Genomic DNA, 25,214 nt, shown 5'->3' on the forward strand with positions numbered 1-25,214 from the left:
GTCCCCGTGCTCCCTCCCCTGGCGCCTGCGCACAGCACAGGTTTGAGCCGCTCTGGGCCCCCCGCGTCCCCCTCCTCCTCCCTGCATCCCACAGAGCCAGGCCTCCTGGCCAGAGTGTTGGGAACCAGCCCTCGGCACGGTGGGAGTGCCTGCTCAGAGGGCCCCGGGGCTTGTTGCGCACACAGCCTGGGCGCGTGAGCTGGAGGACGTAAATAAATACATCCACCTTGGCGAGTTTACCTTTTAAAGTTCCCTTTTTTTCCATAATAACGGTAACTCATCTTACCAGACTTCCTAAATAAAACAAAAGGAGTGTCAAAGAAATCAGTACCTGTGTAGTCCACGTTCCATGTTCTCCTATGGAGGAAGTCTGATGCCTAAGTAGTCCAGGGATGGGGAGCGGGGGGGGCTGTTTATTTTGTGTTTTCCTTTGATGACCCTAGGAGAGGGTCATTCTTGTGACCTCAGCTGGTCAGTTTTGTCACAACATGGATTGGTTTTTATTTCTGCAACTATTGTTGGGGTGCGTTTCTATTCTTGCATTGACCTTGTGACGCTCAGTAATGCACAAATAGTGGGCTTCCTGCCTCTGGTGACTTGATCCGTTACACATTCGGACGGCTTTTGTGTCGGTGAGGTGGGTGAAGATGGGCCTGCCTGGGCCGGTGGGCGTTGTGTCTGGTGAGAGCCTGCGGAAAGGCCAGACGGCAGCTCCCCTGGAGTCCTGGGCCGGCAGGGAGATGGGTGCTTGCTCTGCAGTTTTAGAGAGATTTTGGAGTGGTTTTTTGACTATCACGAGTCTTAACACCATCATCCGATTTTCAGCCTCTGCCCCCATTACTTGTGAGCTGCTGAACAAACAAGTCAAAGTGAGCCCAGACATGGCCATCTTCATCACCATGAACCCCGGCTACGCGGGCCGATCGAACCTTCCAGACAACTTGAAGAAGCTGTTCCGGAGCTTGGCCATGACCAAGCCCGACCGGCAGCTCATCGCCCAGGTCATGCTGTACTCACAGGGCTTCCGCACCGCCGAGGTCCTTGCCAACAAGATCGTCCCGTTCTTCAAGTGAGTCACTTAGAGTTATTCCGAATCGTGTTTCTAGCATGTGTTAGGTGTGCCGTTTAAAGTTTGCCTGTGTAATTACGACACTACCTTCCGCGTGACCATCTCTTATTTCTTGACGTTTGCTGCTCCTGGTGCTCAAAGTGTACTGTTTTTTAAGAAAATCCTTTCTCTTTTAGACTATGTGACGAGCAGCTCTCTTCTCAAAGCCACTATGACTTCGGTCTCCGAGCCTTGAAGAGCGTGCTGGTGAGTGCAGGAAACGTGAAGCGGGAGCGGATTCAGAAGATCAAGAGGGAGAAGGAGGAGCGCGGCGAGGTGGTCGACGAAGGAGAAATTGCGGAAAATCTCCCTGAGCAAGAGGTGTGCGGGGCATCCTTTAAGCACTCAGACCCAGAATCTGGTTGTGTTTCCCTTTGCCACCCTGAAGTCGTGCCTTGAGGGCTCTCATTGCGACTCACGTGCCCCGGGGTGAACGGAGGGGACCCGCATTTGACAGGAAGCCTGGGGGTGGGGGTGGGGCGCTGGACCTCACTGCTTGTTCACAGGACAGCTATGCCGTGGGTCCTCCAGGGACAGGGCAGTAAACGTGGAGCTGGCACCCACCCCCCCCAAGAGCTCATCCCCTTCTCCCCACACAGATCCTGATCCAGAGCGTCTGTGAGACGATGGTGCCAAAGCTGGTGGCAGAAGACATCCCGCTGCTTTTCAGCCTCTTGTCAGACGTGTTCCCTGGGGTCCAGTATCACCGGGGTGAGATGACGGCGCTGAGGGAGGAGCTCAAGAAAGTGTGCCAGGAGATGTACCTGACATACGGAGACGGAGAAGAAGTCGGCGGGATGTGGGTTGAAAAGGTAGCTGGGATCGTGGTGTTGGCTGGCGCCTCACAGACCCCGCAGGCGGCCGTGAGCGGTAACGACGGCCGTGGACTTGGGGGAGAAGCCACGTCTTATCAGGCTTTGTCCACGAGGCGCGTCGTCTGGTTTGTGAAGATTTGCCCCAAGTCCTGTTAGGATTTTTTCTTAACTTGAGAGTAGTGACAGGGAAACTTACCTGAAATTTTCAATTATGTGGTATAGTTTGTTCTCTGAAAATGCTGGCTAAAAGGGGATCATGATGAAAAACGTCTATGGCAGTAAAAGATCTGCTTACAAGACTTTCCAGTACCACGATTAACAACATAAATGTGCTAATCAATAGAGTTTACATTCTGTATCGACTTCTATCCTTTCTCTCCTCTGTGAGACTCACTTAAGAAAAAGCGTGTCACGTGCACAAGCTGTGTGTGCTGACCCTGAGCTGCGGTCCTGGGTTAGACAGGCGGCTTGTTTATCTGGTCTCTGTCCTCCCGGCAGGGCGTCTCAGGGGTCTCTTCTGAGGCAGCTCGGTGAGCGTCTCCTGACTCAGTCCAACATCTCCACAGTTCAGTAAAAACCCTCTGTATTTGCTATGCTTGTGGCCGGTTGAAGGTCTCTCTGGTTAGAAAGTCCCAGTACTTGCCTTGAAAGAGTCACAGCACGCGTTTCTTGCTTGGGGGTGGGAGAAGTGGTGAGGAACCTCCCACGTTCTTTCTCTGGAGTGGTCACGGTGCTGGTCGGTTTGGCCCTCAGGTTCTCCAGCTCTATCAGATCACCCAGATCAACCACGGCCTGATGATGGTGGGGCCCTCGGGCAGCGGGAAGAGCATGGCCTGGCGCGTTCTTCTGAAGGCTCTGGAGAGGCTCGAGGGTGTGGAGGGCGTGGCCCATATCATCGACCCTAAAGCCATCAGCAAAGACCACCTGTACGGAACCCTGGACCCCAACACCAGGGAGTGGACAGATGGGCTGTTCACACACGTTCTGAGAAAGTAAGTGCACTTGGGTGGGTGTCTGCCCTCCGGAGAATTGGAACCTAGGCACTCTGTCCTCGTGGTAACAGCGTACGTTATTCTTCTTACCACGCTCTGGACAAATTAAAGTCACTTTAGAAACCGTTACAGGCTGAGCATTTTCAACCTCAGTCACCCGCTGCTGTAAAATCCTCCCACACCAGGATCATAGACAACGTGAGGGGTGAGCTGCAGAAGCGCCAGTGGATCGTCTTCGATGGCGATGTGGATCCCGAGTGGGTGGAGAACTTGAACTCGGTGCTGGATGACAACAAGCTGCTGACTCTGCCCAACGGAGAGCGCCTCAGCCTTCCGCCCAACGTACGAGCCTAAGTATTCTGCCCTGACTGCCGGGCGCGCAGCCCGGAGAGCGGCTCAGCCTCTGTGGCGGCAGTCGGTGCCGGAGCCTCTCTGCGCCAGGTTCTTTCCATTCCTGTGCCTAGTGAGAAATGTTTTCAAAGGGTTCATGCATAACTTTCCACTGCTTGCTGAAAACGAAGCATACTCCGCGATTCCCAGGTAGCCTTTCCTACAACTCCGTAAGGTGGGGTTATAGTGAGGATTTCTGGGAAATGGCAGAACGAGGGATTTAGATATGGACGCTTTCAGGGTCATCCCTTGGAAATGAGCACTTGATCCAGGTCCTGACCACACCACCTGATAGAGCGGTAAACATGGGCAGGCCTGGCCTGGGTGCGCGTTCATACTTTGACCACACTTTTCTGGAGTTCCGTCGTGTGCCGGGCCTTGTTCTAGATGCTGAAAATGTAGCTGTAAACAACATAGACAAAACCCCTGCTCTCCTGGGGCTCACAGTCTGAGGTGGGAGACAGACAGGATAAGTGGTGATGGGGCTACAGAGAAAGTAAACTGGAGGGGAGCAGCCGCCGGTGCCGAGGGGTGGAGCTTGCACTGTCAGAAGGGGCGGCGCTGAGGCTCCCCGGGGAAGCTGAGGGCACAAGGGAGCAGCTCCTGTGGCTTCCGGGCGCTCCAGGTGGAGGGGCGGGTGGCGGCAGGAGCGTCTGGCCGTGCCCGGTGTGTGCGAGGAGAGTGGGGCGGTTGGCTGATGCGGAGAGAAGTTGGGGCAGGCCCCAAGGGGAAACGGGCGAGATGAGGTCAGGCCCGGGGTCACTGAGGACTGGAGCTTGCCCGCTAGGTGAGCTGGGAGGCCACGGCACCCCAGGCACAGCCGTGGAGGTGCTGAGAAGTAGCTGAGCTGTGGGTGCGAGTTCAAGCTTGCGCCAGTGGGATCGGCTGACGGGCTGGAGGTGGGCGGGAGGGAAAGGAGTCCAGTAGCACTCCGGAGCCGCTGGTGAGCAGGAGCCTTTATCGTGACGACGGGTCAGCATCGGTGGTTATCACCGCTTCGGAAACCAAGCCGCGGGTCTGGGAACGTGCGCTTATGCAGACTCGTATCTTGATTTGACTTGTCGGGTTCTTTTCTTACAGCTCATTACCCAGTAGATTCTAACTGTTGTCAGAAAGATTGATCTCCTTGTGAGGCGTGTTAGCAGGGAGGTTAAGGCTCTGGGATCAGACCGTCCGGTTTGAATCTCAGCCCCACTGGCGACTAGCAGTGGGACCTGGCGAGGCTGCCAACCCCACGTGCGAAAGGAGGCCCTGCTGGCCGGCCTGCCGGCGGGTTCAAGGCCAGGAACCTGGCCACAGCGCCTCACTGCTGACCCTGCCGCCCAGGGAGCCGTTGGCTCCGTCCCACCAGAGCTCCTCTCCTCTCCTCCCCGCCACGCACAGGTTTTTTCCTGCCCAGGTTCTCAGGGGGAGAGCTTGGTGGATGTTGTGATGATGCAAACGGTAGACATCTTTACTTCTAAACCAAGTGCAGCAGGATTGGTTTAAGTTGCTCCTTCAGTGGGCATATAGGTAAAATAATCTTAGCATCCGGGTCTCTACCAAACCCGTGCCATTCATTAAGCGTGCTCAGTGTTCTCTCCCTTCCAGGTGCGCATCATGTTTGAAGTGCAGGACCTGAAGTACGCCACGCTGGCCACGGTGTCGCGCTGCGGCATGGTCTGGTTCAGCGAGGACGTGCTCGGCACGGACATGATCTTCAACAACTTCCTGGCCAGGCTGCGCAGCATCCCCCTGGACGAGGGCGAGGACGAGGCCCAGCGCCGGCGCAAGGGCAAGGAGGACGAGGGCGAGGAGGCCGCCTCCCCGATGCTGCAGGTACGCGGGCCGGCGCCGCTCCGCCGAGTGCGGCCAGCGGGCCGCTGAGGGTGCTGGGCCACGGCGCAGAGCGAGGCCGGGCGTCCCGCCCCGAGCATCTGGACGTCGGGGTGCTTTTCACGATGGTCACTGCGCCTCCGCTGAGGCCGGCCACTCGCTGGAGGTTTGCATAATCAGTGCAGTCGCAGCTGCAAAAGCGTAGCCGTGCACGGAAAATTTAAAGAATTCTTTCGGTTTTCTCTGCAAATTGGTGAAAGGTGGACCTTGTGCATTTCGATGGTGAAGACCAATGTTCCTAGGAAGCATGATTTTTTTTTTGAGAACCACCAAGATGAAGGAATAAGGGTTGGTCGTTGAAGCTTCATTCCTCGTTTTTTCAACCCATAAAACTATGTTTCGCAGTCGCGTGACCCTCTCCTGGGCCTAGGTTAGAGCAGATGAAAACCTCCCCGCTTTTTGAAATGGTAGCTAAGCATCGTTCACTCCCTCCTGTAGATCCAGAGGGACGCAGCGACGATCATGCAGCCGTACTTCACGTCCAACGGCCTGGTCACCAAGGCCCTGGAGCACGCCTTCAAGCTGGAGCACATCATGGACCTGACGCGCCTGCGCTGCCTGGGCTCGCTCTTCTCCATGCTGCACCAGGCCTGCCGCAACGTGGCCCAGTACAACGCCAACCACCCCGACTTCCCCATGCAGATCGAGCAGCTGGAGCGCTACATCCAGGTCGGGGGGGCTCCAGCTGCGGCCAGGGGCTGGGGGCGGTGCCGGCAGCATCTCTGGGCACCACTGCTTCCGGGTAACATCGTTGTAAATGTCTTTCCTTTATTGTTGAAATTCCATTTAAAACGGGACCCACTTCCTATTCCAATAGCGCTATCTGGTTTACGCCATCCTTTGGTCCTTATCTGGAGATAGTCGGCTGAAAATGAGAGCAGAGCTGGGCGAATACATCAGAAGGATCACGACGGTGCCACTGCCCTCTGCTCCCAACATCCCCATCATCGACTACGAAGTGAGTGCGCGCCTCGACTGGACGGCGTCTTTTCTTTCGTAGGAAGGTTTTGTCCGTTTAGTTTTCTGTGGCACAAGGGATGCAGGTTGACTTGGAGGTTCTGACTTGCAGGCAAGTGAGCAAGTCTTGTAGGTGAGCAGGTACAGGGGTCCCGGGGTGACCAGCGCCCGCCCGTGTGTGCAGGTGTCCATCAGCGGAGAATGGTCGCCGTGGCAGGCCAAGGTGCCTCAGATTGAAGTGGAGACGCACAAGGTGGCCGCCCCTGACGTCGTCGTGCCAACGCTGGACACCGTCCGCCACGAGGCCCTCTTGTACACCTGGCTGGCCGAGCACAAGCCGCTGGTCTTGTGCGGCCCTCCTGGGTCTGGCAAGACCATGACGCTCTTCAGCGCCCTCCGGGCCCTGCCCGACATGGAGGTAAAGAGGCTGGAGTGGGCAACGGGCCCGGGGCTCAAGCACAGGGTCGGCCTTCCAGCACCTCACTCGTTTCTCCCCTTCTCCAGGTCGTGGGTCTTAACTTCTCCAGTGCTACTACTCCAGAGCTCCTGCTGAAGACTTTTGACCACTACTGCGAGTACAGACGCACACCTAACGGGGTCGTTCTGGCCCCTGTTCAGCTTGGAAAGTGGCTGGTGTTGTTCTGTGATGAAATCAACCTGCCAGACATGGATAAATACGGGACGCAGAGGGTCATATCCTTCATCAGGCAGGTGTGTTTATGTCCACGAGGTGCCCTCTCCTCCACACCATGTCGTGTTCACATTTGCCCCTAACGTGTCTCACTCCCCCCTTCCCTCAGATGGTGGAGCACGGAGGCTTTTACCGAAGCTCAGATCAAACCTGGGTGAAGCTGGAGAGGATCCAGTTTGTCGGGGCTTGTAACCCGCCCACTGATCCTGGGAGAAAGCCCCTCTCGCACAGGTAGCACACAGCCCCGCACACTTCCCTGATCTCACACTCACCAGTTCCGGGTTTGCTTTAAATGTAGCATGACGAAACTGTGGTTTTAATTATGAAAAGGTAACAAAATACTGCTCGTCATGGGGTTCCTCCGGGGTTATGTCACTGTGCTGGGAACACACTCAAAATGAAAGTGACGACTTGCTGGGCAGTAGTGAGCTGCCCCAGACCTGCCTGTAGGGCCAGGATGAGGCTGAAATAAGCCTGAGTCATTTTCCCACCTTTGCTCGGTTCTTTTCCGGTTTTTTGCATCTACAGTTATTTGTCAGACCCAGGCCCGAGTAGTTTGTGTGGGACCTCAGTCAGCTGTGGCGTGAAGCCATGCAGGCGGGTCAGGAAGCCCCCGGTCGGCCTGGGACAGGGAAGCAGCCCTCTCTCTCAGGCGCGCTTCTCCTCACCCCATACGAGGCTGAGCCGGCTGTCTTTGTGCAGGTTCCTGCGTCACGTGCCTGTGGTGTACGTGGACTACCCGGGACCCGCCTCCCTGACGCAGATCTACGGCACCTTCAACCGGGCCATGCTGCGCCTCATCCCGTCCCTGCGCACGTACGCGGAGCCCCTCACCGCGGCGATGGTGGAATTCTACACCATGTCCCAGGTGCGCGGCGTCTTTGCCCCGTCGTGACCGAAGGGCTCTGTCGAGAGACGGGGCTTCACTTGGAGCTCTGGCTGAGCCGGGAGACTTGCTCCAGGGTCTCAACAGATCGTGCTTCCAGCCAGTGCTGCAACCGCAAATATCCTCTAGCTTGTTCTTGCCGTCCTCGTCTGGCACATGTACATGTGTTCATTCCCCTTATGAAACTGAGACCGTGCTGTGCCATTTCTAAAAGGATGTGGACGCTTCTGTTTTAACAGCACCAACATGTGCCTGTCTGTACTTGTTCTTCTGCAGCGTTTGTGGTGACTGCACGTGGCCAAACCTGTCAGGGGGCTGGACCGGTTACAGTTCCACCACAATGCCTCTTTCAGCCTTGAAAAAATATTTATTGAAAAGGTCTTTGCCCACTGGGACTTCCCCTGGCAGTCCGGTGGTTAAGACTCCGCCCCTCCAATGCAGGGGGTGCGGGTTCGATCCCTGGTTGGGGAGCTAAGATCCCACATGCTGCGGGGCAGTGCCAAAAAAAAAAAAGATCTCTGCCCGCTGGATGAGCACAAGTGGCTCTCACGGTTTTGGTTTGCGTTTCTTTGTTAGCCTCTGACAAGGGCTCGTGCGAGAGAACTGCCGACTTTCCACTGAGACAGCCGTCTCACTTAGAGTCCTTTCTGAGCGTTTGCTTGTCACGTATCACAAATGTTTTAAATTTTGTAGGATTGCAGTTTTTTTCCTACAGCATTTTAAATGTTATTAAATGTAGACTTTTTTCTATAATTGTTTCTGCTTTTGAAATAATGCTTAGAAAAGCTTTCCCTCAACTTAGGAATTACATTTTTTTAAGTATTTTTAGAAGAATTTTTTTGTAGTTTTATTTTTTTTTTACATATAAATCTTTAAATATAATTAATTGCAACATAAAGTGAGCAAGTTGGATCTTGCTTTGTTCTGAACAGTAGTCCCAACATTATTTACCAATTCATTCTCAAATATTCCAGGGTCTAGAGTCTTTATTCTTAATATAAAAATGTTATACTACATTTGACTTTTTAACTACTTTTCATGTCTTAGGACATTTACATGTAACTTGCATCTTTTCGATTCCTGCAGGAGAGATTCACTCAGGACACACAGCCCCACTATATCTACTCACCCCGTGAAATGACCCGGTGGGTGCGAGGTATCTTCGAGGCATTGAGACCCCTGGAGACTCTGCCGGTGGAAGGCCTCATTCGGATTTGGGCACATGAAGCCCTCCGTCTCTTCCAGGACAGGTAAAGCCAAGGCTCCGGGTAGCTCCATGCTCCCCTGCGTTGACCCTTCCGACCCCCCGAGTTAGGGTCTGCATGAGGCTGGCCTGCCCTGAGGCAGGCTGAGCTGGTGATGGACAGGAGTGAGGTGGCGAGGTCAGCCTTGCATCTGGAGTTGATCACAGCCGCCCCCACGTACGAGACCCCGACGGCCCTGCTGGTTACCGTGTAACCTCGGGCAAGGCACTTTAACTCACCTCTTTCACTGTTGGGTGGGCCCCACACAAGGTCAGGGCACAGAGGTCACAGGTGAATTTCAGTGCCTTCTAACAGCAGCCTGGGGTGCAGTTCCGTAACCACCACCCCTTCCTCACCCTCAGTCTTTGCTCTCATCAGAGGATTTGCAGCTGTATCTCTGGGACTTTAGTTTTCTCTTTTTACCTGTTGGCCACTTATTTCAAGTCTTGCAAGTTTTGACATTTTCTAGTTAAGTGACCAGTACTGAAGGGAGAGACTTGTTAGTGGCTGTAGTGGTCAGCTTGGATCGTGGAAGGTTTTGTGGTTTGAACCGTCGTAAGTCTCAGTAAAAAGTTGAGTCGTTTTCTGTCTCAAGGCATCTTGAAAATTATTGACCTTTTTTTTTTTTTTTTCCCATTTATTTTTTGCTGCGTTGGGTCTTCATTGCTCCTCGCGGGCTTTCTCTAGTCTGGGCAAGCGGGGGCTGCTCTTCGTTGCGGTGCGTGGGCTTCTCATTGTGGTGGCTTCTCTGGTTGTGGAGCACGGGCTCTAGGCACGAGGGCTCAGCAGTTGTGGCACGAGGCCTCAGTAGTTGTGGCTCACGGGCTCTAGAGCACAGGCTCAGTAGTTGTGGCGCACGGGCTTTGTTGCTCTGCGGCATGTGGGATCTTCCTGGACCAGGGCTCAAACCCGTGTCCCCTGCATTGGCAGGTGGATTCTTAACCACTGCGACACCAGGGACGTCCCTATTGACCTTTTTAAATCAGAATCTTTTTCTTGTATTCTTTGTTTATAGTTCTGTGTAATCTTTGTTTTATAGTAAATTCTTAGTTTTCCTAGTTCCTGCTCTGTCATTTTTATTGATTTTTCTTATATTGTTAATTTTATGTATTTTAGCACTGCAGTCCTTCGTAGCCTTTTAGGCTCATTTTTGATTAGTGAGAAAAAGTTAGACTTTTGTTGCTTTAACTCTAAACTTCTAACAAACAACAAATCTTAACTGATTTACTATTTAGTGCAGCACCACGATTTCCTGTTGCAAACTATTTGGGGAAACGTTCTGCCTGTGAACAGGTTACTCGGAACAGAGCAAGAGGGGCTGCAGAGTAGGAGCAGGAGGGCAGGAACTTGATGGCAGGGCAGGTCCCCTCGGTCCCGGAGTAAGTGTGAGGTTGCCCTAGGTGGCCCACCTGTAGAGGACACGGTCCCAGCAGGACAAGCTCCTCTGACCACTCGTGGCCTCAGCTGTGGGTAGTCATAGGAGTTGGTTAATAGTTACTCCCCTGGCAGAACCCAAGGCAGATGGTTCCCTCCAGACTAAGAAATACTTAAGCCTTTGGCAGTTACATGTCTGGACCAGTTATTCTTGCCTTCAGGCAGCTTTTCTCACCCATGCTTTCGAGGAGTCTTGGAATATTGCGTTGTAGATGACTCGGTTCCACGCCAGCCTCCATGGAGTTCTCATTGCCCACAGGGCTGCCCTGCAGAGAGCCAGGGAGAGAGATGAGCTGACCAAGGCAGAGCTGGGCACACGAGCCCTCGCAGCCCAGCTTTTCTCTGTCGTGTTGGGGCTCTACCACTTTAAAAGGCGGTCCTTTTTATGTTATGTGAGCTACCTTCATTCTCCCTTCTTTAATTAAAAAAATAATTGGGCTACAGAATCATTTTTACATTTCTTAACATACCAGAGATATAATTTTGTTTAGATTGAAATTTCGCAGTAGCAGTTGTGCTTCCAAATTCTGGTTGGCTACAGTAAGTACGTGACATGCTCACTGGACCTTCACCTGGTAGCCTAAGTTATCATGTATTCAGCTGCTCAAAATGTACCTCCCACACCTATAGGGACAGTTATAGTCTCACCTGCTTGCTCTGGTTTTCTCTGTAAGCCTTGTGATTCCAAAACTGTACACCTCATAGTTCCCAATTTCTGTTCCCATAATGCCCCTTAATACTTAAAACATTTTACAGTGGAGGATTACTGGACTGAATGTCAATACTATGACATAGTATGAGTGTGTTTCATGTTTGGTAATTGCAATCATTGTTGCTTTTGTTGTGGTCATCCATGTACAATGCTTGGTGTCAGTCGATTTATCTCTTGTAAAAATAAAATACAGTGTGTGTGTGTGAAAAAAAAAAAAAAGAAAAAAAAAATACTTAAAACATTTATATTAAGCAAGCTTAGAAACTAAAATGAAGTTTTCATTTTGTAAATCAATGTAATTAAACATTTTTAGAGGAGTTTTTTTTTTAAGATTTTCATATTTAATATCTAGGTTTCGGATTACTTAAGTCGTCTCGAGTTCAGAGTCTTAGGTTCTTCCATTTGTAGAAAATGAACATTTCTGGTAGAAGACTAACGCCAGCCCTTGGAGGAGCCCACAGCACCCACAAAACCAGGTGCTTTCTCACCACGGCCTCTGTCTTCTCTCCCGACAGACTTGTAGAAGACGAGGAGAGGCGTTGGACCGACGAAAATATTGATATGGTTGCTCTGAAGCATTTCCCCAACATAGACAAGGAGAAGGCAATGAGCCGGCCCATCCTGTACAGCAACTGGTTGTCAAAGGTAACGCGTCTACATCACGTTAGGAACACTTTCTTTGCTCCTGTCCTTCTAGTTAGAATTACCTTCTCATCAGAAACGTCTTTGCCTTGAAGCGCACTATGAAGGAAGCTACGGCTATAGGCATGATGGGCCACGTATCTGCAGCCGCTGATAATTTAGGGCAGAGAATCCCAGGACCGTGGCCACTCCAAGAGCTGTGGATCCAGCCAGCAGGAGACGGGGCTTCAGTGAAATCAGGGCAGTTAGGGATAACTTGTGTGAAGATGTTTCGTATACTAGAATGCTGAACAGAGTGACATTTCCAGAACAGCTGTGAGCTGCCATTTTCTCTGAAAAGGAGAGCCGACATCGTAGGAAGTGACAGTCTTGATGTGCATTTCCTTCGGTAGGCGATGCTGATTTAGGAATGAGGACAGCCTTCCTTTAGGAGCTCAGTCTCATAGGGTGGATGGCTCCATCTTGGGAGAGCTGACCCTGACATAGGGGCTTAGGCAAGTGTTCATAGGTCTTCATCTGAGTGTCAGCAAGGGCATGGCAGGCACAGGGCCTGATAGAAGCAAAGGCACAGAAGCAAGAAGAACAAGAGAGGTTTGCTCAGCGTTTCTAGAATTTCCTATTTATTTCTAGACTCTAGCTACTAATCCTGTTTCACTTATGGGCAACATCTTCTCCCAGTGGCTTGTCTTTTCACTCTCTTTATAGCGTCTTTTTTTTTTTTTTTTTTTTTTTTTAATATTTCAGCTTACTTTTTTCTTTTTTTTTAAACTTTGGGTTTATTTTATTTATTTATTTATGGCTGTGTTGGGTCTTCGTTTCTGTGCGAGGGCTTTCTCTAGTTGTGGCAAGTGGGGGCCACTCTTCATCGCGGTGCACGGGCCTCTCATTATCGCGGCCTCTCTTGTTGCGGAGCACAGGCTCCAGATGTGCAGGCTCAGTAATTGTGGCTCACGGGCCTAGTTGCTCCGCAGCATGCGGGATCTTCCCAGACCAGGGCTCGAACCCGTGTCCCCTGCATTGGCAGGCAGATTCTCAACCACTGCGCCACCAGGGAAGCCTTTATAGCGTCTTTTGAAGAACAAACATTCGTAATGGAATATCATTTAAACCCTTAATCCATCTGAATTGAGTTAGTGTATGGGGTGAGCTGTGGGTTCATTTTCCGTTTTGCATGTCCACTGGGACTCTGCAGTGTCACACTGTCACGTGGGCTTCCCCGTGCGCGAGAGTCTGGTACAGAGCTCTGTCCTGTCCACTGGCCCGCTTGCTGCTTCCTGTGCTGAAACCACGTGGTCCCGACCAGTTACAAGCCCACCTGACAGGACAGTCCCTGTCCAGAACACCTGGTTCTTAAAGGGGTGGGTCATCCTGCCATTCTCGGGCTTTTCCCCTTCCAAATGAGATTTAGAATTGGCTTGTAAAGTTGCACCAAAACAACGTCCACCATCCACCACTGAGATTTTGACTGGGATTACATTGAATCTGTGTGTCATTTGGGTGGAACTGACATTTTTAGTTGTGTGTTTTTCTCTCCATGATCATGGTGTATCTCTTCATTTATTTAGATGTTCTGTGATGTCTTTCAGTGAAGTTCAATTTTCTCTGTAAAGATTTTCCATGTCTTTAATCTCATCCTAGTTTACTTATATTTTTGTTCCTATGTTATAAATACCTGCTTTCGTCTCATTTTTTGACAGTTTCTTGGTATATGGAAATATAATCCACTTTGCTGTAAGAACTAAAATGATTTCTTCTTCGTAATTGGATCTTACCTTTTTTCCTACAGGATTACATCCCAGTAGACCAAGAAGAGTTAAGAGATTATGTCAAAGCCAGGCTGAAAGTCTTCTATGAAGAAGAGCTCGATGTTCCTCTGGTCCTATTTAATGAGGTGTTGGACCACGTGCTCAGGATTGACCGGTGGGCTTTTTGTTGCTGCAGCCTCACCACTCACCCGAGCTGCTCTCGATTTGATGGGGGGCGGGGGTCAGGCCAGGCCTCGTGCTGTCCTCCTGATGGGCCTCCCACACCCCTGCCTTCCTCTGCCAAGTAACTCCCGCTTCTTAGTCCAGCTCTGCTGAGCCGAGCTTCCCACCGGCCGCGACTACAGCCCTTCACCCTCCTGCTAGAATCGGCGTGTCTCCCTCGAGTCATCAGGGTGTCCGGGGGCAGCGCCATGTCTCTTTGACCTTTGCCGCCTCACCGGACCTGGCAAATAACAATTGCTGTACGAATGTTTAGTGTACAAATTCAAGTTAAAACGCGTTCCAAATGTTGTAGACTAATCCTGAGAAGGTTTAGGACTTGAGTGTCAGAAGGGGAATGGAGCATAAAAGCCTAACTCTTTCTTCTGTCTGATAATGTTTCAGAATATTCCGCCAGCCTCAAGGCCACCTGCTTCTGATCGGGGTCAGCGGAGCGGGCAAGACCACTCTGTCCCGTTTTGTGGCCTGGATGAACGGTTTGAGCGTGTACCAGATTAAGGTGGGTCTGGCCACAGCCTCTCGGCCCACAGCACACCCTGCTCATGGACGCAGCTCCTTGAGCAAGAGCAGAGCTGACCTGCCCCGCTTCTGTAGGTCCACAGGAAGTACACGGGGGAGGACTTCGATGAAGATCTCCGCACGGTGTTGAGACGTTCTGGCTGTAAAAACGAAAAGATAGCTTTTATAATGGACGAATCCAACGTGTTAGATTCTGGATTCCTGGAGCGGATGAACACCCTTCTGGCCAACGGAGAGGTAATCGGTGACACGCCACGTTGTGTTACATGGCGCCGGGTTCCGAGGACCGGCCAGCCACAGTGCCGTTTACTTCCTAGGTTCCCGGCCTCTTCGAAGGAGATGAGTACGCCACCCTGATGACCCAGTGTAAGGAGGGGGCCCAGAAGGAGGGCCTGATGCTGGACTCGCACGAGGAGCTCTACAAGTGGTTCACCAGCCAGGTCATCCGCAACCTCCACGTCGTCTTCACCATGAACCCGTCCTCAGAGGGCCTCAAGGACCGCGCGGCCACCTCCCCCGCCCTGTTCAACAGGTACGCCGGTCCCTCTCGGCTCTGCTTTCCGAGGGGCAGGCCCTGCTCTCAGGAGCTGTTTCGAGATGTGGGCATCTTTTTCAGGTGTGTGTTGAACTGGTTTGGGGACTGGTCCACTGAAGCTCTGTATCAGGTCGGCAAAGAATTCACGAGTAAGATGGACCTGGAGAAGCCGAATTACATCGTGCCTGATTACATGCCAGTCGTGTATGACAAACTGCCGCAGCCACCGTCGCACCGGGAAGCCATCGTAAACAGCTGTGTGTTCGTTCATCAGACTCTTCACCAGGTGGGTTCAGTTTTTTGGGGGGGTTTGGTTTTTGTTTTTTTAACATCTTGAGTATAATTGCTTTATAATGGTGTGTTAGTTTCTGCTGTACAACAAAGTGAATCAGCTATACGTATACATATATCCCCATATCCCCTCCCTCTTGCATCTCCCTCCCACCCTCCCTGTCCCACCCCTCTAGGTGGTCACAAAGCACCGAGCTGATCTCCCTGTGCTGTGCTATGCGGCTGCTTCCCACTAGCTATCTATTTTACATTTGCTAGTGTATATATGTCCATGCCACTCTCTCACTTCGTCCCAGCTTACCCTTCTCCCTCCCTCTCCCCGTGTCCTCAAGTCCATTTTCTACGTCTGCATCTTTATTCCTATCCTGCCCCTAGGTTCATCAGAACCATTTTTTTTTAGATTCCATATATATGTGTTAGGATACGGTATTTCTTTTTCTCTTTCTGACTTACCTCACTCTGTATGACAGACTCTAGGTCCATCCACCTCACTACAAATAACTCAGTTTCGTTTCTTTTTACGGCTGAGTGTGGGTTCAGTTTCAAGATCATGAGAAAAACAAAACTAACTGCCGTACTAACGTAAAGCTAAATCAGTGTAAAAGTAGACCCCCAGGTGCTTCGGATTTGACACTGCAAATATCAGTTTGACACCATCACCCACAAAAGCGATGCCTGTTTCTTACCTGTTTTCCTACCTCTGTCAATGACGTCTCACCCCGCCTGTCACCCAGCCGTGTGTTCCGGAGCCGTCTGGCCCTTTCCCTGCCCACACTGAGTCCATTTGCTTCTCTCGCTGCCTCTCTGGCCAGGCCTGTGTTCTTCCCCCAGAGCAGGGGTCACGCACTCTCTCTGCAAAGGGCCAGGTGCCAGCGGGGCCCCCGCACGGCTGCCCAGCTCTGCCGCCGTGGCGCGAGAGCAGCGTTGCCACGAGCGAGCGTGGCCGTGGGGCTGACACGCCGCGTGCAGAGGCTGTGCTGCAGGGTTTGACCTGCTGGCTGTGGTTCGCTGCCCCTCCTTTAGACTCTTTTTGTTAGACGAGTCCAGTCTGCTCCCCTCTGGAAGGCTCTGTGAAGACCGCTGTGAGCCTGTGGGTGTCCTGTTGGCCCTGCCCTAGCCCTAGAGGTCGGAGGAGCTCAGAGGTGTGAGGGCCCCTTGCAGTCCCGTGGGAGCCTGAGCTAGACTCCATCTCGAGTGATGGGACTCCCGGGGCTGGGGCCGTGCCGTCGTGCCGCACCAGCACGACAGTTATTCTCTGAGGTTAAATCGCAGAGGACGAACGTCCCGGAGAGCGAAGAGATTTGACTTTTTTCCAAAAGGCTAATGCTCGGCTAGCGAAGCGAGGAGGCAGAACCATGGCCATCACGCCTCGCCACTACCTAGACTTCATCAACCACTACGCCGACCTGTTCCACGAGAAGCGGAGTGAGCTGGAGGAGCAGCAGATGCACCTGAACGTCGGGCTCAGGAAAATCAAAGAGACGGTCGACCAGGTACCTCGCGGCCTGAGCGGCATTTTCTGGGGCTGGGCTAGGGAGGGCCTCTTAGTTTGAAGGTAATCGCCGTGTGGTTTCCACTTCCCTGACGTGGTTTTTGTTCCTCAGGTGGAAGAGCTGCGTCGGGACCTCAGGATAAAGAGCCAAGAGCTGGAGGTGAAGAATGCAGCGGCCAACGACAAGCTGAAAAAGATGGTGAAGGACCAGCAAGAGGCTGAGAAGAAAAAGGTGCTTCTTTGTGTTTTGGGAACCGTGGCCTATGTGGGCCGGGCGTTCTCCGTCTCTCATGAGGGAGTAGGGAGTTTAGTCTGAGACGGGTTTTAGGGTTGAACGGGTCTGTGGTGGGGGCAGGGTGTGTGTGTGTGTGTGTGTGTGTGTGTGTGTGTGTCTGTCTGTCTGTCTGTCCCGGGCGGCATGAGGAGTGCCATTTTAGGACTCAGCAGATGAACCGGTGCTTACCCCGGAGCTGAACCGTCCTTCCTCTCCAGGTCATGAGCCAGGAAATTCAGGAACAGCTGCATAAGCAGCAGGAGGTGATCGCAGACAAGCAGATGAGCGTCAAGGAAGACCTCGACAAGGTGGAGCCGGCCGTCATCGAGGCCCAGAATGGTGTGTGCACCCTGTCAGAGGACTGGCTCTCTGGGAAGGGTGGACAGGTTAGGGGGCAGCGTGGCCTTCCCCCAGAGGTCCCGGCGATGTACGTTTCCAAAAGCGTCATTGATAAGTCTCTGAAGCCTTTTCTAAATACTTAAGACTGTCTTCATCTCTTAAAGCAGAGTTTCCGTAAAGCTAGTCTGCTTTCACCATAGGGAAACCCTTTTCATAAGAGAAAATTGACAAAATAAGCTTTTTGTCAGTACATTTTTTAAAATCTGGCGATAATTTCATAAATATGCTATTTGCAAGTCTCTGGCTTGAATCTCATCCAGAAATAGCGTAAAGTAGGCAGTGTTGCTGTCTTATGTATAATTATTAGAGCGTCCTGGTCGTGGCCAGCAATGACTAATTATTGGTAGCAGTCCCCCGTCCGTCCTTTTCCACCCCATGTACCTGGGAAACGCTGCAGGAGGAGCGCAGTGACCCGGCGTCCCATCTTAGTCTGCAGTCTGCCCGGTTACCTAGGCGTGGCCTTAACCCTGGGCCCCTTCCTGCCCATCAGCCTTTAACTTACTTCAAATAACCCAATTGCTTGTAGTTTTCACATTACACCACGAGAGGAATTAAAATGCACCATAGATTTTCATTGAGAGTTGTACTTAGATGAGAATTTAATTTAGCTCTCACCTGCCGAAGAATTACTTTAAAAAAGTGTTTTAATAAAAGTTCAGGTTAGGAAAATGTGCATTTCAGTTTATGGAAAGCGTTGGTCATTTTTTTTAGAACTGTTAATTCCACATCTTCACCCCAGCCGGTGAAGACAACTTCTGAATTGTGGCAGACTGAAAAGGTCTTTGTTCAATTGGTGTAAAATAAATGAACCATTTTGCTTTTTTTTTTAATACTTAAATCTTTATAGAGGTAAAGGAATTAATGAGGATTTGTGAGACATTTTTAAAGATGCTGTCCTTTTTACAGAATGTTGCGATTTAGGCTTAGTACAGTAAGGTCTCTGTCATTACTTTGGCCACTTCAGCTATTCCAGGGCTTTTAAGACAGAACATCCCACATTCACTTGGATCTTCTGCGCACTTGTCCCTTTCCTGGTGAGAGTCAAAGTGTCTGGCTGTGCTCTGGTCCCCTCCTCACCGCGTCCTTTCCACCCCACCCTCTTATGCTCCCGCCATGCCCAGCCGTGAAGTCCATAAAGAAGCAGCACCTGGTGGAGGTGCGGTCCATGGCCAACCCCCCTGCCGCCGTGAAGCTGGCGCTCGAGTCCATCTGCCTGTTGCTGGGGGAGAGCACGACGGACTGGAAGCAGATTCGCTCCATCATCATGAGGGAGAACTTCATCCCCACCATCGTGAACTTCTCCGCCGAGGAGATCAGGTGGGTGGCGCCCGCTGGGGGAGACCGTTCTGGTGGCGTGAGGTTCTCGTGTTTGCTTGTGGCCTCGTGTCCTGGCTTAGCGCACACGGAAGGTAATGTCAGCTCCTCAGTTACACAAACACCCTTCCAGGCCGTGTCCACTCAGACCAGTCAGATTTTCTCCCCCCGTTACTGACAGTTGTTCCCTGACCCCTTCAGCTCTGTGAGCCGAATACTGTTCCATCCCCATGAGTGGCCGCGAGCGCGGAGCTGGCCCTGAGCCTGTCTCCTGTCGGGGAACAGGCAAGCGGCGGGAAGGTGAGAGTCCTTCTCGGCAGCAGTGTCCTCGTCACCTGAGAACTAGGGTCGGGCTGGCTCCTCCTCCGTGGTCACGAGCGACAGATGGGAGCCGGCTCTAGTCTCTACATTTCCATTTCCTAAAAACTCTTCTTTACTTTTTGCCCTGCACATGCTTAGGAATACAATTCCTCTTTTGCAGTGATGCCATAAGGGAGAAGATGAAGAAGAACTACATGTCCAATCCTAGTTACAATTACGAAATCGTCAATCGGGCCTCCCTGGCCTGCGGGCCTATGGTTAAGTGGGCCATCGCACAGGTAGTCAGCCTGGCTGGGAACCCTGTGTGAGGGGGCCTTGTGTCCGCTCCCTTTTAAAGACAATCGATCTGCCCTCCGCAGCTTAACTATGCCGACATGTTAAAGCGAGTGGAGCCGCTGCGCAACGAGCTGCAGAAGCTGGAGGACGACGCCAAGGACAACCAGCAGAAAGCCAACGAGGTGGAGCAGATGATCCGCGACCTGGAGGCCAGCATCGCCCGCTACAAGGAGGAGTACGCCGTCCTCATCTCTGAGGCCCAGGCCATCAAAGCCGACCTGGCGGCCGTCGAAGCCAAGGTAAGGTGGTCGTCACGAGCGCACGCTTTCTGCCGCCCCCCTGAAACGCTGCCGTTCGGTGTCCTTCACTGTGCCGTGCTCGCCGGCCTCGCCGGGGGAAGCGCTGAGAGTAACAGACGACAGCACGGGCCGCACGTACCGCAGTCATCCCGGGGAATTAGCTCTTTCACGTCCACGGGGGTCCTGGTGACTGTTTCCTGTGCGTTTACTGAGTGGCGTTAGGTGGATACCAGCCGGGCAGTCTGAAGCCAGGGGATCCCTCTCCCCCGCGGCCAGCTCCGAACCCGTTTGTTCTCCCGCCTTGGGCTTCATAAGTGGCATCAACGAGGGCCTCCTTGTCAGGGTCTCCCGTCCCTCTGCTTGTCCCTTCTGCTGTGGTCCCCGTCGCTCTCACCCACACTCCTCCTGGGTCCTCAAATTAGGCGCTTTAGCCTCCTGCCTCTGGCGCCTCTTCCCTCCAGGTCAACCTTCCCCTGGAGGTCCCTTCCACCTGCTTCCTGCCCGCATATCTGCTCACACACAAGTCTCAAGGCTGACACTTAATTCTCTACACTCATCGTATGCCCTCAGATTCTGAGGCTTGTGTCGTCCTCAGTTGTGGGTGATCTGGGTCCCAACCTCCTTCGGGATCTGAACCATGAGTGTGCTTGTCTCTCCTGCCCTCCCAGACCCTGCCCACAGTGGGCAGGAACAGAGTTGCACTTTTCAGCATAAAGCCTGTTTGGTTTTCTTTTTAGGTGAACCGGAGCACCGCTCTTCTCAAGAGCTTGTCAGCTGAACGGGAACGATGGGAAAAAACAAGTGAGACTTTCAAGAACCAGATGTCCACCATCGCCGGGGACTGTCTCCTGTCGGCTGCGTTTATTGCTTATGCGGGTTACTTTGACCAGCAGATGCGCCAGAACTTGTTTACCACCTGGTCCCATCACTTACAGCAAGCCAACATCCAGGTAACTGTCCGCAGGGAATTTCAAAAAGGTGAGAGCCAAACTGAGGGTCAGTAAGCTGTCACCATCTCCACTGGGAAGCCGTGCCTGTCTGCGTCCTGAAGAAAAGGGTCCGTAACTGCTGTCCCTCTCAGTTCCGCACAGATATCGCGAGGACGGAGTATCTGTCCAACGCTGACGAGCGTCTCCGCTGGCAGGCCAGCTCCCTACCTGCAGACGACCTGTGCACGGAGAACGCCATCATGCTGAAGCGCTTCAATAGGTACGCTCTTGTGCGCAGCGAGGGCGCGGGCGACAAGTCTTCGTGTGCAGTGCTCCCCTTCTCATTTCTTTTCAAAACACACCTTTAGGAGAGGTGAAGAGGACATTGGGAGGGTCCGCATGCTCACCTCTGATGGTGGGCTGTGCACGGTTCCCTTTTTCTTATGTTGTGACTGTCCAAACTGTCCTACAATGAGTGGTTCTCGTGTAAACTTTTTTTTTTAATATATAATTTATTTATTTATTTATTTTTGGCTGCGTGGGGTGTTCGTTGCTGCCCGCGGGCTTTCTCTAGTTGTGGTGAGCGGGGGCTACTCTTTGTTGTGGCGTGAGGGCTTCTCATTGAGGTGGCTTCTCTTGTTGCGGAGCACAGGCTCTAGGCATACGGGCCTCAGTAGTTGTGGCTCGCGGGCTCTAGAGCGCAGGCTCAGTAGTTGTGGCGCACGGGCTTAGTTGCTCCGCGGCATGTGGGATCTTCCCGGACCAGGGCTCAAACCTGTGTCTCCCCTGCATTGGCAGGCGGATTCTTAACCACTAGGGAAGCTTCATGTAACCTTTTGAAATTAATGGGCATGGCTGTGTATTGGGCGAAAATCAAAACAGACCCTCTCGGGACTTCCCCGGCAGTCCAGTGGTTGGGACTCGGCACTTTCACTGCCAGGGGTGCGGGTTCAATCCTTGGTTGGGTTGGGGAACTAAGATCCCCCAAGCCATGCAGTGCGGCCAAAAAACAAAAACAAAAAACAGACTGTCTGTCTCTTAAAATATTACAAGAATTGGAAGTGTTTAGCTAGAGAGAGAGTTAAGGGAAGCTGCTCCCTGATTTTGGTTTAAGGAGGGGGCCAGAGTAGGAGGAGGAACGGGCCTGCAGCCGAGGGGGGCTAACAGTGCAGTTCAAGGACTGACCCTCCTCTGTGGCAGCTCCCAAACCCAGCCACCCTGGGTTTTCTTTCTCTTTCAAAAAACTGATTCCCAGAGTCCTGTTTAACCGTATCTGCACATCTTGGAACCTTTGAGCCCTTGCTGTACGCCACTGTCCCCAGGACACAAAGAGGAACCAACCCTCAGGTCTCACAAGTGGTGCGGGGTCTCGCCAGGGGGCGCTGGCGGGAATGTCCATCCGTTGTGGCGTCTATGAAGTGTCTGTGCGGGGGCTGCATTTGTCTTACATGGAAATGCATGCTTCCGGGTGTCCCAAAGCCCGGCACTCGTGAAGAATGACGCATCTCAGAACATTCACAGGACAGAGTGTGTCCTACCAGAGGCCCGGAAATGCCTCTGACGCCCCTCGTTGGGGCCAGTGAACAGGACACCGTGCGTCCCCCCGGTGGGAGGCCGGGGGCCCTTGCAGATCCGGCCCTTCGTCCAGAGCCCGCGTGTGAGGGTGCTTCCGGCAGGCGACAAGTGTGGGGTGGTGTGCTCTCCCGGGGACACACGTGTGTCTGTAAACACATAAACCTCCTTTGTGTACATGGACCAGAAACCGGTGACCAGGGAGGAGGGGGGAGGGGCGGTTCTCACCACTTGCCTTTTCGTAGCTTCTGAATTTTGTACAATCACGTGTGTATATTATGTTTTTAAAATTTTTTTGTTAAGCGGCTGTGTGACCCTGGACAAATGATGTTCGCCTCTCTGTGCCCCTTTTTCCTCCTTTGTGAAATGGATGTGAGGATAACACCTACCTTGTAGGGTTATCGTGAGCATTGAGTGAAGAGGGTCCTGGGCAGCGTAAACTCTTCACAGCCGTCAGCTCGTGGGGCTGCAGCAGCGGTGGTGTTGATCCCTGCCCTCCAGGAGCTGGCCCTGAGAGGGGCAGCAGTGAATTCTACAGAAAACAGTCATCCTAGTGCAGTACGCTCGAACTTCTTAGAGAAGCATCTGTCCCAGAAAGAAAAGAAGCTTTAACTACGGCCCTTCTTAGCAGAGTCTGTGGTTTAGTTACCTCCCCATCATAGAAGTTCTTCAAAAAGATGATTTTAGTATTAAGCCTTAGGTCACGTCGGTCTCTGCTGACAACCCTGGAACCCACAGCTGAGTGGGGGACAGCCTTCCCGCCACCTTGTCAGGCTCTGCCTACCACGTCCTCGTGCTTCCTCTGGACCCCTAACCTACTTCTCTGGGGCCCATCCTCAGGTATCCGCTGATCATCGACCCCTCAGGACAGGCCACAGAGTTCATCATGAATGAGTATAAGGACCGGAAGATCACACGGACCAGCTTCCTGGACGACGCCTTCAGGAAGAACCTGGAGAGCGCGCTGAGGTTCGGCAACCCCCTTCTGGTCCAGGTTCGTGTGCATCTCAGCTCTGCAGACCCGGCTTCCCAGAGGGAAGGCCCTTAGGGCTGCATTTAGGTTTTTGCAAATGCAGTCGATGTGAATCACATAATATGTGCTACTTTTTGAACTTTGCAAGACGTCATTTGATATGAAAGCAAGGTTAGGGGATTACCCGGTGGTCCAGTGGTTAGGACTCGGCACTTTCACTGCCGAGGGTCCGGGTTCAACATCTGGTCAGGGAACTAAGATCTCACAAGCCGAGCAGCGTAGGCAAAAAAAAAAAAAAAGCAAAGCTAAAGCTCTGAGATAGATCTGTAAAAAATCCAGCAGAAGCAGTGTTTGCACTTAAAATTCTAGTTGGTCTAGATCATCAACATCCACTGGGACAGTGACGGAAACGTTCTTTAGCCTGTGCTGAACTGCATGGCGGCCCCACTGTTGAGCGCTTCACGGGCCAGCGTGACGAGGAACTGAACTTTTAATTTTGTTTAAGTAGCCACACGTGCCTAGTGGCCGTGTATTGGGCAGCGCGGGTCTAAATAGCTGGGTGGCTTCTGGGGAGATGTATTTATCTGGAGTAGGAAGTCAGTTATATGGGTGAAAATAAACACTGTAAAACTCTCCGTGTCCATAACACCTCACATACACACACGTAGGACGTGGAGAGCTACGACCCAGTCCTGAATCCAGTTTTGAACCGTGAAGTCCGGCGAACGGGGGGCCGGGTGCTGATCACCCTCGGCGACCAGGACATAGACCTGTCGCCGTCCTTCGTCATCTTCCTGTCTACCCGGGACCCCACGGTAAGGGGCGGGGCCTCCTCCGTGCAGACGGGCGGCCTTAGGCGAGGCCACGGGTGTGTAGCACAGCTGCCTGCTCTGTCGCCCCTTTTGGCAGGTCGAGTTCCCACCTGATCTCTGTTCCCGGGTTACCTTCGTCAACTTCACCGTCACCCGTAGCAGTTTGCAGAGCCAGTGTCTCAATGAAGTTCTCAAGGCAGAAAGACCTGACGTGGATGAGAAACGTTCCGATCTTCTTAAACTCCAAGGTATGTTTCTGGATCCATAGTTCTCGGTGCAGGTCGGGGGCCTGAACTTTCAGAGGACGAGGGCGCGCCAGGCTTGTGTCGGACGCATCGCAGAGTGCTCCTCGGAAAGAACGCAAGTCCTGTAGTGAACTCTGGATGTTCTCGTCATTTAAGGGGAATTTCAGCTGCGCTTACGTCAACTAGAAAAGTCTCTGCTACAAGCTCTGAATGAGGTGAAAGGGCGCATTTTGGATGACGACACGATCATAACGACCCTGGAGAACCTCAAGAAAGAGGCCGCCGAGGTGACGAGGAAAGTCGAGGAGACGGACATTGTGATGCAGGAGGTGGAGACCGTGTCGCAGCAGTACCTGCCGCTGTCCACCGCCTGCAGCAGCATCTACTTCACCATGGAGTCGCTGAAGCAGGTGAGCGGCGCCGCGCCCGGCCGGGGGCTCCCGCCCCGCGTGCACAGGCGCTAACAGCCGCCTCCGCCACTTCCAGATACACTTCCTGTACCAGTACTCCCTGCAGTTCTTCCTGGACATCTACCACAACGTCCTGTACGAGAACCCGAACCTGAAGGGCGTCACCGACCACACGCAGCGCCTCTCCATCATCACCAAGGACCTCTTCCAGGTACGGCGCGCGCCCGGCGGTCCTGGGGTGCGTGCATGCATGCGTGCGTGTGCGTGTGTGTAGTGGGGGGCTCGGGAGTAGTTCTCCAGGATTGGCAGTGCTTCCTGCATTCGGTTCCAGGTGGCGTTTAACCGGGTAGCTCGAGGCATGCTGCACCAGGACCACATCACCTTCGCCATGCTGCTGGCGAGAATCAAACTGAAGGGCACCATCGGGTAAGTCGGCTGCCCCGCCTCACTTTCCACCAGAGAACGTCGTCATTTTGCAGCCTGCCTACTAGCATTTTCTGATGGGATGAGTTTTTTTTTTCTTCTTTAAGCCATTATTGCTCTTTTAGTGACAGTATATAAGTGAATCTGAGAGACCCCAGCTGACTGTTGCCCCCTTCCCAGGGAGCCCACCTACGATGCCGAATTCCAGCACTTCCTGAGGGGGAAGGAGATCGTCCTGAACGCTGGCTCGACGCCCAAGATCCAGGGTCTGACGGTGGAGCAGGCCGAGGCAGTGGTGAGGCTGAGCTGCCTGCCCGCGTTTAAGGATCTGATTGCGAAGGTTCAGGCAGACGAGGTAAGTGTCTTGTGAACGTTACTAGGGGGAAGCTGGCCTTACTC

The 25,214-nt window shown here is 52.7% G+C and overlaps 2 protein-coding genes across 22 annotated transcripts in view; one reads left to right on the top strand and one right to left on the bottom strand.

Moving 5' to 3' along the window:
- DYNC1H1 (dynein cytoplasmic 1 heavy chain 1) overlaps positions 1-25,214 on the top strand; it is a 67,650-nt gene that overhangs the window by 35,215 nt on the left and 7,221 nt on the right. The window contains exons 30-63 of the mRNA XM_059915014.1: positions 826-1,069; positions 1,246-1,429; positions 1,708-1,920; positions 2,677-2,915; positions 3,101-3,257; positions 4,896-5,123; positions 5,619-5,849; positions 5,998-6,138; positions 6,322-6,555; positions 6,642-6,848; positions 6,938-7,059; positions 7,531-7,696; positions 8,801-8,964; positions 11,620-11,749; positions 13,533-13,666; positions 14,116-14,230; positions 14,326-14,487; positions 14,568-14,782; positions 14,867-15,071; positions 16,396-16,569; positions 16,681-16,800; positions 17,061-17,181; positions 18,363-18,558; positions 19,037-19,154; positions 19,236-19,451; positions 20,189-20,401; positions 20,533-20,660; positions 22,793-22,946; positions 23,594-23,740; positions 23,835-23,985; positions 24,139-24,392; positions 24,469-24,603; positions 24,724-24,818; positions 24,996-25,170. Of these exons, the coding sequence (XP_059770997.1) occupies positions 826-1,069; positions 1,246-1,429; positions 1,708-1,920; positions 2,677-2,915; positions 3,101-3,257; positions 4,896-5,123; positions 5,619-5,849; positions 5,998-6,138; positions 6,322-6,555; positions 6,642-6,848; positions 6,938-7,059; positions 7,531-7,696; positions 8,801-8,964; positions 11,620-11,749; positions 13,533-13,666; positions 14,116-14,230; positions 14,326-14,487; positions 14,568-14,782; positions 14,867-15,071; positions 16,396-16,569; positions 16,681-16,800; positions 17,061-17,181; positions 18,363-18,558; positions 19,037-19,154; positions 19,236-19,451; positions 20,189-20,401; positions 20,533-20,660; positions 22,793-22,946; positions 23,594-23,740; positions 23,835-23,985; positions 24,139-24,392; positions 24,469-24,603; positions 24,724-24,818; positions 24,996-25,170 (5,888 nt within the window). The remainder of the gene's footprint in view (positions 1-825; positions 1,070-1,245; positions 1,430-1,707; positions 1,921-2,676; positions 2,916-3,100; positions 3,258-4,895; positions 5,124-5,618; positions 5,850-5,997; positions 6,139-6,321; positions 6,556-6,641; positions 6,849-6,937; positions 7,060-7,530; positions 7,697-8,800; positions 8,965-11,619; positions 11,750-13,532; positions 13,667-14,115; positions 14,231-14,325; positions 14,488-14,567; positions 14,783-14,866; positions 15,072-16,395; positions 16,570-16,680; positions 16,801-17,060; positions 17,182-18,362; positions 18,559-19,036; positions 19,155-19,235; positions 19,452-20,188; positions 20,402-20,532; positions 20,661-22,792; positions 22,947-23,593; positions 23,741-23,834; positions 23,986-24,138; positions 24,393-24,468; positions 24,604-24,723; positions 24,819-24,995; positions 25,171-25,214) is intronic.
- The window catches only part of LOC132359995 (uncharacterized), a 49,853-nt gene that overhangs the window by 522 nt on the left and 24,117 nt on the right, over positions 1-25,214 (bottom strand). For 4 of the 21 annotated variants that reach the window (XR_009501011.1, XR_009501015.1, XR_009501001.1 and 1 more), the window contains 3 exons: positions 22,342-22,537; positions 15,763-17,388; positions 8,612-10,658 (listed from right to left, as the gene is read on the bottom strand). The gene's annotated coding sequence lies outside the window, so the exon portion shown is untranslated. Of the gene's footprint in view, positions 1-8,603; positions 10,659-12,494; positions 15,154-15,762; positions 17,389-17,451; positions 20,743-20,867; positions 22,102-22,341; positions 22,538-25,214 lie in introns of those variants that run through there. The other 17 variants (XR_009501019.1, XR_009501013.1, XR_009501005.1 and 14 more) reach the window with 11 other exon arrangements.

Source organism: Balaenoptera ricei, chromosome 2, assembly GCF_028023285.1.
Source record: "Balaenoptera ricei isolate mBalRic1 chromosome 2, mBalRic1.hap2, whole genome shotgun sequence".
Classification (NCBI taxonomy): Eukaryota; Metazoa; Chordata; class Mammalia; order Artiodactyla; family Balaenopteridae; genus Balaenoptera; species Balaenoptera ricei.